This window comes from Gracilinanus agilis, chromosome 3, assembly GCF_016433145.1.
Source record: "Gracilinanus agilis isolate LMUSP501 chromosome 3, AgileGrace, whole genome shotgun sequence".
Taxonomy (NCBI): domain Eukaryota; kingdom Metazoa; phylum Chordata; class Mammalia; order Didelphimorphia; family Didelphidae; genus Gracilinanus; species Gracilinanus agilis.
This window is the reverse complement of record NC_058132.1, coordinates 515,082,517-515,096,215: the sequence shown is the minus strand read 5'-3', so window position 1 is coordinate 515,096,215 and position 13,699 is coordinate 515,082,517. Positions and strand designations below refer to the sequence as shown.

The following is a 13,699-nucleotide window of genomic DNA, read 5'->3' as shown; positions in this document are numbered from 1 at the left end:
CTATTCTAACTTGCTTTTGATATCTCACTTAACATAACCATTTTGATCTTATTTTAGGAAATAGTATTTATAGAGCAAAAAATAAAAGCTGGTAAAATTGTTATGCTTATTTTCAAGGCTGCTTTGATTCCTAATAAGGACAAGATACTGACATCTACTAAAGCCAATAAGAATTGGCTGAAACAAAAAATATTGTAAAGAATCCACCAGATTCAGCCTGGTGAGTCTATTATTACAATATAATATAGCTACAACTAAAATCATATCTCTATGAATCACAGTATTATATTTGCATGTTATTCTTTATTCTTATATGCTCTATAACAGGGGTCGGCAATGTATGGCTCTTTCTGCAGGAGCCATAAAGTCAATTTTTTTTCAGGCGCTGTTACAGGAGCACGCACTGTGAGCACTGTACGGCTCCCACAAAATTTCATTTTAAAAAAATGTGGCGTTTATGGCTCTCACAGCCAAAAAGGTTGCCGACCCCTGCTCTATAATGTTCCTTCAACCTTTGCTTGACTGCTTACAGTATTAAGTTTTATCAGTATGGGAGAAAACTAATAAAAATTGAAGTCAATTAAAATTTCTATTTTACAGGCACCCATTGGGGGAGGTAGGTGGAATTATTAGTTACAAGGAGGCTTTAGGATAAATAATTTTGTTCATGTTAACTTTATCAAATAAGCTATGCATATGCCATTTTACTAGATGTTGAGAATAATGAGAGGATTAGGAAGAAAATCTTGTGACTGACCAAAGACTTGGTCAATCAACATTTATTAAGTGCTTACTATGTGCCAGGAACAGTACTAAGCACTGCGGATACAAGAGGTAAAAGGTAGTCCCTTCCCTCAAGGAGCTTAGAATCTAATCAGGAAGATAACATTCAGAATAAATATATATAAAGGATCAGTAGGAAATATTTCACAGAGGGAAAGACCCTATAATTACTAGGGGTTAGGGAATGTTTTCAGGAAAAGATGTGATGTTAGTCAGTACTTAAAGAAGTCAGCACAATTAGTAGGCAGAGCAGAGGAAGAAGTTTCCAGGCATGGCCAGAGCTGAGAGATGGAGTATTTTATTTGTAGAAAAGCAAGGGGGCCCAAGGCTACTGGATCTAAAAGCACATGTTGGGGAGTAGGGTTTGTAAAAAGACTGGAAAATTAGGAGGAGCCTAGATTATAAAGATCTTTGAATGTCAGAGTACTCTGTATATGTCCCTAAAAGCAACAGGAAACCACTGAAGTTTTTTGGGGTAGGAGGGTGACATTTTAGGAAAAATCTTACTTTTAGGAAAATCACTTCAGTGACTCAATGGAGGATAGATTAGAATGGGGAGACTTAAGACTAGCAGACTCACCAATAAATGCTTGATAAAATGAGGGCCTGAACTATAGTAATGAGGGAAAAGAGTGAGTAATTGATTAATGTTGCAAAGAATGAAATCTCACGTCTTGGCAATAGCATGGATACTTGAGGGTGGAGTTACTATAGTGAGAACGCTAGGATGACTCCTATGTTGTAAGCTTGAGGGATTGGGAAGATGGCACTGCCCTCTGGGATAGATGAGTTCCATTGGAAATGAGTTCCATTTTGGACCTACTAAGTGTAAGGGGTCTACTGGACATCCAGTTCAAAAGTCTGAAAGGCAGTTGAAAATGCAAGATTGGAGGTCAACAGATAGACATGGCCTAGAAAGATAAAATTGAGAAACATCAGCAGAGAGGAGTTATTGAATTCATAGGAGCTGATGAGATTACCAATCAAAACAGTATAGAGGGGGAAGCTGGGTAGCTCAGTGGATTGAGAGCCAGGCCTAGAGACTGGAGGTCCTAGGTTCAAATCTGATCTCAGAAACTTGCCAGCTGTGTGACCCTGGGCAAGTCACTTGACCCCCACTCTCAACAATGTCAATGTCACAGATTGCAGAGATCAAGAAGAATAAGGATTGAGAAAAGGCCATGGATTTGGCAACTAAGAGATTATCAATAACTTTGGAGAGAATAGTTTCAGGGGAATAAAGTCAGAAGCCAGACTGTAGGTGCTAAAGATTAAGAGGAGAGAAAGCAAAGGTATCTATTATAGATGGTCTTTTCAAGTTTAGCTACAAAGGGTAGAAGGGATATAGGAAGATAGTTTGGAAGGATCAAATGAGGCCTTACCAAGGATAGGGGAGACATGGACATGTTTATAGACAGGAAATGAGCCAGTAGGGCGAGATTGAAAAGAAGTTTAAAGAGTGGAGATGACAGAGAGGGCAATCTGTTAAGAAAAGATGGCATAAGAGACAGCTAAGTAGCTCATTAGGTTGAGAGCCAGGGCCACAGATGGGAGGTACTAGGTTCAAATCTGACCTGGGCAAGTCACATAACCCCCATTGCCTAGCCCTTATCACTCTTCTGCCCTAGAACCAATACAAGGTATTGATGCTAACATGGAAAGTAAAGGTCAGAGACAGAGAGAAAAGATGGGATAAAATGGAATCTTTGAATGAGTAAAAGAATTGGGGGGGGGGGGGGGAGTGTTAAAAACACTTCACCATGTGAGACAGGGTTAAAGGAAAAGAAAGTAGAGAAAAGCATCTGAGTAATAGGAGATGAAGAAGAGGGATCTTGGTGAATGGTCTCAATTTTTTTCTTGTAAAATATAAGGCAAAGTTCTCATTTGAGAGAGAGTGGGAGAAGGAAGGCTGGGGAAGGCTGAAAAGATTTGTAAGACACTATGGAGAGTGGGAGAAAGTGAGTTGATAAGGGAGGAAAATAGGACTGGCTAGAAGAGAATGATACCAAGGTAAGGGTTGACTGGGTATATAACTTAACATGATAAAGGGGTTAAGGATTCAAGAAAGGACACAATTAATTAGTTCAGGAAGGGACCAAGCTGGGGAGGAAAGGAGTGTGACTTGTGCAGGAGAGATTGCCTGGAAGAATGCTGAGAGGAGGTCAAAGAACTATAGGTCAAGGTATAGATGAAGAGAAGGGTTATATATAAGGGAAAGCAGAGGGAGGTGAGAAACCAATAGATTATGGTTGGATAAGGGGATTTCAGAGTTCTTGAAAACATAAGAGGTGGAACATTTGAAGTTGATGAGAAGATCAAAAGTATGATCCGCTTTGTGTGAGGCTGAAGTAGGTGTTAGAATAGCTCACGGAAATAAATTTATAGAGGAACCTCTGAGTGTTTAGGATATTTGAGGGAGACTCATAAGTACTGTTGAAATTCCAATATGAAGATAGAAGAAAAAATTGTGAGCTACAACATAAAAACATTTAAGTGATTGATTAGTGAATGCCAAATACTGTGCTAAGTTCTAGGAATACAAATACAAGCAAGGAAAAAAAAATCCTGATTTTAAAGCGCTTATACTCTAATGGGAGCCCATAAATCAAAGAAAGCTCAATAGGAGATGGCAGAGAAATTCAGCAGGGAGGAGCTGAGTTCAGAAAGGAATGGAAGAAATAAGCTTTTATTGAGTACCTACTCTGTGCCAGGCACTGTGTTAAAGTGTTTTACTAATATTATCTGATATGATCCTAAAACCAATCCTGTGGAATAGGTACTATTATGACCCCCCAGTTTTACAATGAAAGGAAACTGAGACAGAGACTATATCATATGATTTTCCTAGGGGGTCACAGTGAGTATCTGAAATTGGACTTGAATTCATATATTTTTGACGCCTGATTCAGGATTAAAATCACTGTTAAGTATCTGCCTGGCCAGGGCAGTTTCTCAAAAGAAGATCCCAGGAAGAACTAACCAATGGGAGAGGGACTGCAAGAACAAACTGAAAAGGCCTCAAGGCAAAAAGATTTTATAAAACTAGAAGAAAGCTAAGGCCCAGTTGCTGGTTAGCTAGGGCAATTTCTCAAAACGGAGGTTCAGCTTCCTCTTCTATTTTATTTAAACTCTTTAGATATAATACACAAACCTCATTAACTATATATACATTTAATTATAATGCCAAAATAAATGAAACGATCTTAAAAATATAGCATTTTTAGGAGACAGCATATAGTGCAACAGAAAAAGCACTAGATCTGGAGTTAAGAGGAATTCAAGTTAACTTTTCACAATCTCATTTTCTTAATTTGTAAAATTAAAAGGGCTTGACTAGGTAATTTCTAAAATTCTTTCCAGCCAAAAATATATTATCCCTTGCAGACCAAGAGAAAGAAAACTATAAATACATTATCTCACCATCCTATCTATATGACCTTTTCTTAAAACTACTATTGTTCAAAGAGGCAGTTTAGAAAGCTTTACTTGGAGTAAGAAAATTAAAGTTTTGCCTCTGATATAAACTATCTATGTGATCCTGGCTAGTCACTTATTCCCTGCTCAGTGTGCCCAGCAATATGACTATAGTGTTGAACTATAAAAGTGAATTTCTCCCCCAAATTAATTAATTGGTTTGTTGTTTTGAGTATTTTCCGTAGTTATATGTTTCATGTTCTTTCCCTCTCCCCTAACCCCCCCAACCTCCCAAGCCAACACACAATTCCACTGGGTTTTACATGTATCATTGATTAAGACCTAATTCCATATTATTGATAGTTGAACTAGAATTATCATTTAGTGTCTACATCCCCAATAATATCCCCATCAGCCCATGTGTTCAAGCAGTTGTTTTTCTTCTGTGTTTCTCCTCACAGTTCTTTCTCTGAATGTGACTAGTTTTCTTTCTCCTAAGTCCCTCAGCCTTGGCTCTGGATCCTTGCATTGCTGCTAGTAGAGAAGTCTGTTATGTTCTATTGTACCACAGTGTATCGGTCTCTGTGTACAATTTTCTCCTGGGATCTGCTCCTTTCACTCTACATCAATTCCTGAAGGTCATTCCAGTTCACATGGAATTCCTCCAGTTCTTTATTACTTTGAGCAAAATAGTATTCCATCATATAGGTGAAATTTTATAGCATCACCAGTTTTAAAAATGTGGTTTTATGACAACAAAGAAATAGCAATGACTTGAGCCAATGTGGCAGATAACTAGCAGGAACTAACTTATCCCTCCATTTAGAATAGATTCGTTTTTCCTTTAAAAATATTGAGATTTGGGAGGCAGCTGGGTAGCTTGGTAGATTGTAGCCAGGCTTAGAGACAGGAGGTCCTAAATTCAGATCTGGCCTCAAGATACTTCCTAGCTGCATGACTCTGGGCAAGTAATGATGGGCAAACTACAGGCTGCGGGCCAGATGCAGGTCCCTGAAATGCTGTATCCAGTCATGCGACATTATTCCTAATCTGACAAATACAATGAGTAGGATACAATACAATGAAACTTCAAAAGAGTTGCCTTAGAAACAGACTGGCAGATGAGCATTTCCTTTCCTTTGGCCTCCTCTTTAAAAAGTTTGCCCATCACTGGCCTAGCCCATACCACTCTTCCGCCTTAGAGTAATTCTAAGGTGGAAGGTAAGGATTTAAAATATATATCTATATTGAGATTTGGTTGGCTCAGGTGACTTAAAGGCTCAGAATGCTGTCATCACTTACTCATCTCCTAAAACAAAGCAGTCACAAAGGACCTCTTGGGGATCTTAGACACTTGGCCAGTGGGTCATGATGCTTCTCTCAACTAAATCAATCCAAGGTGTTTCTCAATGCCTCTCCTTGTTGAATTTCCTTCCACTATGGCCAAGTAAATCTTTGCTAATTGCTAAATGACATACTATCATATGGAACACAAAACTACCAGAAATCAGGCTTTAGTCAGGCCCTCTCCAGTATGAAAACATAAGAAAAAATTACTAAATTTAAAAAGCACACTACATCAAGCCTTAAAAGGAGGTGGCTATTATACCTTCTGCCACTGGGCAGAATAGTGATGGCTCAATGGTGCATAAGGAAACATAAATTTTCAGATACTGCCAATATGCTGATTTTTTTGACTACACACACACATATAAAAATGTATATACAGTCATGTATATAACTTTTATATGTGTTAGAAGGAAAAATTCCTATGGGGAAGAAAAAATTGGTATAGTGATAGACTAGAAAAAAAAGAAAAAACACAAATGAAACATTCAAAATGGAAGAGAGCAAAAGTTCAGAGGGGGCAAAGTAACAGATCAGTTTTGATACTATTGTGTTAATTTTAAATGCATGTTAAACTGTAACAGAAGTTGAATTTTATTCACATATATGAATATGCATTGTTTATACCTTGAAATGCTGATTTTTTTAAAAAGTGCATAACAAAAAGTTTATGAGTTTTTGAAAACTAACTATGATAATAGATAGCTTGTTACATGAGGAAATTTTGAAAACATACTTTAACAATGTAAAACAGGAAAGGAACAGCACAAAATCCTGTGTTGTTTTTTCCATCTGTTAAGTTGAGGATTGAATTAGATAATGACATGTTCTTATTTTTAAAAACTTAAATCTTAAATAAATTCCTGCTGTCTAATATATTTGTACTTCTGGATTTAAAATGAAGCATAACTTAGGGGATTTTTAAACAAGTCTTTGGGTTCAAGGAACTTAATATCACCATATATAACATTCACAAAGGCAAGTATATGTTAATTAGCCAGTAGGATTGGTTGAGTAAGCCAGTGGGGCACAATGTTAAAAATATTCTCAAAAAACTAACCCTTCCTTCCATCCTTCAGGCTGAGCACAAGAAATACAATAACCCAACAATGCACTAATTTTTTTTATCCTTAGGTAGCTGATGACTATAAAATTATATTTCAGGGAAGCCATAAAAAAATATTAATGCCATTAGGGGTACGAAGAACGTCTTTGTTCATCCATGTATTTTAACCCATGCTCTGTAAATAGAAAGTATGCTTCCAGCATTTAATTCAAACACTTATGAAATTTTAAAAAATATCGAGTATAACCAAAATATTATATTGTAAAATGGTTGTGAGCAGCCAGCTCAGAGGCAAGTTCTGTAGACAATGTCCCAATTCTATACTGTCTTGACATTTTTCTTTGTCAATTAGCTCTAACTAGGTTTCTAATGCTTTATCTGTACCTGAAATCTCAAAGCAACTCTTCATAATTCAGTTGCATTACCTTATAAAAAGATATCTTTTCAATGGCCACTCTTTTTACTGAGAAGTATCCATTCACTGGATAACTAGGCTTTTTTTCCCCTCTTCAAAAATCCCTTACTCTGTCTTGGAATCTTGGTTCTAAAGCAAAAGAGGGGTAAAGACTAGACAAATGAAGTTAAGTTGACTTGGCCAGGATCACATAGTGAGGCTAGTGTCTAAAGTCAAATTTGAACCCAGGACCTCCAGCCTCCAGGCCTAGTTCTCTATCCACTGAGCCACCTAGATGCTCCCAATATAAACTTCCTTAAGGATAAGGACTGTCTCTTTCTGTCTTTGTATCTCAGTCCTTAGTATAGTTCTAGGAACATAGGTGATTAACAAATGTAGATTGACTGATACAGACCAAAGTATAGGTGCTCTAATTTAACTGGATCACATTGTGCTGTTCCAGTTTTAGATGACTGACTACTTGCTAAAAATAGGCTGCAATGCTGCCCCAAAGGCTGAGAATGTCCCATTCAGAGATCACTCACCTATGCTAAGGCAAGAGACACAGAGCCATAAAATTCTGCTGTTTTAATGAATGTATAAAATCTATGTGAGCATTGAATCCTCAACATTTCCCCATGCCACGTATTAGGACATGTATAAATCTTACAGTTATCAAAAAATTGCCTAATTCTGTACTTTCCCTTACCTTGAAAGAAAACTGGAACCTAATATAAGATATACACTATTGTAAAGTACTATACTGTACAAAGGGAGTATCACTATTCTTTGCCCCATATACATAGTACCCAAACTACGTTGAACAGTACTGGTTGTTACGTTTTTAATGTGGTACACTGATACCTTCAAGTGTTACTTAACTACAATGGATGGACTGTCTGCTCCTCTTTCCCTGCCAAAACTGCAGTTACTATTTTGCCTTAGTCATAGCGATTTTGCAGTGTCTTTTCTTTAATGTTGTTCTCTTCCATTACCTTTGTCTATTCTAGCCATCATTTTTCTGCTAATTCTTAATTTTTTACACAAATAAGTTGGTCTTTTACTATTAGGAACAGCTAAAGTTTCTTTGTCCTTACCTAGCAAACACAGCTATCAAAGCAAGTCAGGTTGATTTTGAGGCCTTTATTTCTTCTCAGCTATATTTACTGCTGCTAGGTACTCAAGGAGTAACTGATATTTCCCTTTCTTAGCAACATTTCTATCTTTACCAGATACAACTCACAAATCTCTCTCCAAAGCCAGAAAAGACCCTCTCTCAACTACAAACATGATTATATTGATAAGTTAAGGAAAGAACACTAAAGGCAACCTCACAATTTTGAAAATGAAGGGCTTTTTCTTAGGAAGTTCTTAGGAAATTGGTAGTAAGACTTGAACAAAGACTAGACAAAGGATCTATAACACTGGAATGGAAATGGACTAAGGTAGCAAGGCTGCAAGTGGGAATAAATGTGGACATCCCTTGCAAGAGAAAAATAAGACAGGGAAAGTAGCTAAAATAAGATAAAAAGTAGGCCTGTGGTTGGAAATAGCAATAGCACAATTACAAAAATCAAATGACCAACAGGCATTTTGTTGTCTGTTATAAGCCAAATATTTTTTGTAGGATAAGGATACAAAGACAAAAGTGAAGCAGTTCCTGTCCTTTTTAGGAGCTTACAGTCTACAGAGGAAACAACATAACTTGCACTCATGAGTTAACAGAAGATAAATACAAAGCAAATACAAGATAATTTACAGAGAAGAGGGAGGGAAAGAAGCACTAGTGAAGATTTCCACTACTCAAATAATATCAGTACTCTAGGATAGCAAAAATTCATGTAGGTCAAGGGACAACTGGGTGGCTCAGTGGATTTTATTTTATTTATTTTGGGGAAACTTTATTTAATTGACTAATTTAGAATATTTTTCCATGGTCACAAGATTCGTGTTCTTTTCCTCTCCTCCCTTTATCTCCCCACTTGTAGCAGCCAGGTCTAGAGAGCAGGAGTCCTAGGTTCAAATCTGACCTCAAACACTTCCTAGCTGTGTGACCCTGGGCAAGCCACTTAACCCCCATGGCCTAGCCCTTACCTCTCTTCTGCCTTGGAACTAATACACAGTATTGATTCCAAGATGGAAGGTAAGGGTTTAAAAAAAAAATTCATGTAGGCAAAAGTGAAAAAGTACTTGTAAGGCACTTGTGCACCTGTTAAGAGCAATATTAATGCAGCTTACCAAGGCTAAGTTCAAGAAAACACAAAAAAAAGTACATGCACATTACAAAACTTTATCCAGCTCAGTAATGAGTCCAAAAAATTTGAAGACTCATTCTCCCCACCCTACCACCAAATGCCCCCTCTCTTCAAGATCTCTGCCCAAAGAGACGTTCGGCAGCATTAACATGAGAAATGCTAAACAAGGTAGGAACTGCTAAAATGGACATTTCTTTGGCCTCTAGTTTGAAAAAAAAAATGAAAAGAAAATTCAATTCCCAGGGCATCAGAGATCTTATTTAAAACAGCTACATTCCAAAACCAAATATATCTTTTAAAAATGGTTTAAATCCTCCCCATCACTGAAAATGATTTCCTATTACGAATTCCTGAGGGGCAGCTGGGTGGTTCAGTGGATTAAGACCAGGCCTAGAGACTGGAGGTCCTATGTTCAAATCTGGCCTCAGACACTTCCCAGCTGTGTGACCCTGGGCAAGTCACTTGACCCCCATTGCCTACACTTACCACTCTTCTGCCTTAGAGCCAATATTATGTGAGGTAAGGGTTAAAAAAAAATTCCTGAATTACCTAATTTTGTGTGGAAAGTTTTAAAAGGAAGCATGAACCAGATGAAATAATTTGGATACTATTCAGGTACTTCCTGTAAGACTTAGGGTAAGTGGGGCAGCTGGGTAGCTCAGTGGATTGAGAGTCAGGCCTAGAGATGAGAGGTCCTAGGTTCAAATCCTGCCTCAGACACTCCCAGTGGTGTGACCCTGGGCAAGTCACTTGACCCCCATTGCCCACCCTTACCACTCTTCCACCAAGGAGCCAATACACAGAAGTTAAGGGTTAAAAAAACAAACTTAAAAAAAAAAAAAAAAAAAAAAGACAAGGTAAGTCACAGCTTCTTTTGGACTTCAATTTCCTCATTTATAAAAAGTCATCTGTATCTTAATATTCCTGACATTTGTTAGCCCTGTGATTGTGGGCATTTACCTTGAATTTCAATTTCCTCCTAAGTGGGAAAAATTAGTAATATTTGTAAAATTAACTTACACCATTGCTCTAAGAAAATGATCCATAAAATGCTGCATTAAATATGAGCAAAATGTTCAGTGGAGTTGAGGAAAAATAAACACTTCCATGCAGGAGTCAAACTCAAATGTCACATTCTCCAGAAGCCTTCCCAATAGCAGCACATTTTAATTTAACTTATTAACAAAATATTTCCCTCATAGCAATCTGACAAAGTGGTGAGTGGTCAGAATCAGATAAAGAGGAATGAAATTCAGAGAAGTGACTAGATCCCAGGTCACATAGCTAGAACCCAAATTCAGACTTTCAAAGACAAAAACTCTTTCCACTACAACATATGGTGGTAGTTTCCTATCTTACCCCCAAGGTCCATAATAACCTTCCTTGTCTATCCCTACCTCACACTTGTACCTTTTTTATATATCTCTGTATTGTTTTATTTTCTTCTATACATTTAAATGCATGTTTATATATATAATGCATAAACATTATACATGTTTAAGATACTTTGTGTATTTCCTACACACTCTTTATTAAATTCCATTTTACAGATAAGGGAAGTGAGGCTCAAAGAAGTGACTAGATTCAAGGTCAAATGGCTAGTATTATGTTATAAGTCAGAACTCAAACTCAAGACTTTCAGGACTCCAAAACTCTCAACAAATGGCTGGCTTCCTCTCCTCATTGGGCCCTCCAAGTCCATAACAACCCTCATCTTCCCCTCCCCCTTACACAGCACTATTTGCATCTTTCATATACAATTTTGTTATTATTTTGTGTTTGTTATGTACTCTTATTAAGTTCCATGAAGGCTAGAACACCACCTCACCTACAATTTGCCAGGGTTTTGTAGCACATAGATGAATCTTTAAAAAGAGATAATTTTTATATTACAAAAATTATTTCAAAGGGTTTTTCGGAAGGCACTCGGTCAACTAAGTACAATACAAAAGTTTAGCCCGTGTCAAACTCTACATTCCAAAGTTAATTTAACTTTCTTTTCCTCCATAAAATTCTTCATGTGGGCAATAATATTAATTTATAATTAATGTTTTCTAAATACTAAGAGGGGAAGACACTATAATTACAAAATAGCTTTGGACCCCACCCCCAGAATATTAAAGCTCTAAGGAAAAAAATTAGAACCAAACCTCTCTGGGTTTTGATAGTATGGATGATTTTTCCATCTGTACAATGAGTAGGGTGGACAAGAAAGCTTTTAGAAAATCTCTCTGGGTTTTGATAGTATAGACATTTCTTCATCTGCACTATGGGAGAAGTGGACAACATGCCCTCTAAGGTCCCTTACATTTATAAATCTAGCATCCTGAACTACAAGAGGATAATGAATAATCTTAAGATTTAAAATATTCTGTTGAACGAGGGTATATTCTCTTGTTCTGTTTCACCAACTAGTTGTAGAGGGGGGAAAAATTAAACCAAAAAATAAAAAAACCTCTGGTTAGCTGGGTTTTGCATTGCATCAGTACAACACCCCTCCCCCAACTCCATTCTCACACACGCAGGGCCATCCTGGATATAACACAATTCCCCCCCAAATCGCTGTGCAAACAATCTTTCCAAAGAAAAATTCAGTACCCAACTGAGTCTGCTTCCCACATCGGGATAACCCAATTTCCCCGCCTCAAAATTATTACCCCTCCTCCTCTTCTCCCCTTAACCCTCCCTCTGAACTCAGGCCTCCCAGCTCCCGCCCCGCCTCGCGCCAAAATAGCTTTCTCCCTTCCAGGCCTTTCCTGCCCTGGACCACATGCTTCCAGATTTGTCCAATCCTCCGTGCGGGAGGAATCCTCTCTTTCAAGAACCTGGGAGGAGTGTTTGGGGTGTGTGTGTGTGTGTGTCCGTGTGCGCGCGCGTGTGGGCTTGTGTCGAGGGGGTGGGGGAGGGATTAGACCGTACCATTCCCGGCTCCCCGTCCCCCTCACTTCGCCTCCCCCCTTGATTTGCTCCCCTTCCCCCACTCCTTCCCCCCCTCCCCCGCCATCTCCGCCAAGAGCTCACATCTTTCGCTGCCGCTCGAACTCTGCCTTCTTCTCCTCCTCCTCGCGTTTCTGTTTCTCGTCCAGGCTGCTCCGCTTGCTCACAGTGCGCCCGAAGATGTCGATACGGTCCGGGGGGGACGAGGCGCGCTCGCGCTCCCGCTCGCGGCGGGACACGGCTGCGTTGGTGGAGCGCGAGCGAGAGCGCGACTCCCGGCGCCGGTTCCTCTTGCTCTCCCGGGACTTGGAGCGTTTCCGAACCCGTTCCTTATCCCGGGACCGCGACCTCGACCGGCTCCGCTTTTTGTTGTGCTTACTGCTCTTGGTGTGCTTGGAGCGGGACGAGCTCCGACTCCGGGACCGGCCCATCCTGGCGGGCCGACAACGCTGTTGGCTCGGCTGCTTTCGCCTACGGGCCCCCCTCCCCCCCGCTTCACGCTCCCTTACTTCTCTTTCCCCGCTGTGTCTGGACGCTGGCTGAAAGCTCCGCCGAGATCGGAAGTCCGGGAGCGGGCCCGGTAGGCCTTAGACCGATCTTCCGTGTTCACAACGGCCACGAAGGGCTTTCCCCCCCCCTCAGATGCGAAGGCCGCAGCGACAGGACTTCCCTAAAATGGCAGCGACGGCACCGGCTGCCCTTCCCACAATGCAATGCTTGGAACCGGCCGTCAGCTTAGCCCCGCCCCCGTCCGATTGTTGCGGAAGTAGTTGCGAGGTTGAAACGAAGGCCTTCGGGTATTTCCGGGTACTCTGGTACCTAAGTGGGTGAAAAAAAGGGCTTCTGGTCTCTCTGAGTGCTGAAGCTTAGTGAGGTTTTGGTGTGATTCTTGGAATTCCAAGACACAAGATTCATTCCTTAATGCCTTATCTTTAAGTTCAGATACAGAGAGACAGAGAGACAGAGAGAGGAGAGCTAGGAGCATACTAGAGGCAGTATATGCAAACTTCCAGTTTCATATTTTGCTAGATTGCCTAGATGATGACCTCCAAAGTTTGCTGTTCCCTAATTTGCTGCAAACATAAAACAGAAATAGAATTTAGTTTACAGGCTTTATATGTTCGATCCAAACCCACTCCCTCTGGGGGACATAGTCAAAATTAAGTGTTTTAATTTAAAAGGTCATTTTTCTCACCTTTTAAGACAATTCAGCAAATATTTAGCTATGTCTGTCTTAAAGGCCTATACCTAGCTCTCCCAGCAGATGTAAGCATGGGAAAAGAAATTAGGTGAGAAAGGAAGTAAAGAGACAAAAAAAAATCCTAAATAGAAATTTTAAAGTCTTCATGTGTTTGGCATAAACACTTCCTTAACTTACTCAGTTTTTTGACTCATATACCCTCAATCTGGTTAAGTCCATCTGTCTCTAGACAGTTTACTGGAGTGTGATCACTTCCAATGCTACAACTTCTTGGAACCACAGATGAGAGTTCAGTGCAAGGT

At 39.5% G+C, this 13,699-nt stretch overlaps 1 protein-coding gene across 1 annotated transcript in view; it reads right to left on the bottom strand.

Annotated features, from left to right (window-relative positions):
* Window positions 1-12,869, bottom strand: part of ARGLU1 (arginine and glutamate rich 1) — a 34,781-nt gene extending 21,912 nt beyond the window's left edge. Inside the window, exon 1 of the mRNA XM_044670535.1 lies at window positions 12,281-12,869. Coding sequence (XP_044526470.1) covers window positions 12,281-12,627 — 347 coding nt within the window. The 5' untranslated portion in view covers window positions 12,628-12,869. The remainder of the gene's footprint in view (window positions 1-12,280) is intronic.
* Window positions 12,870-13,699: the final 830 nt, after the last annotated feature.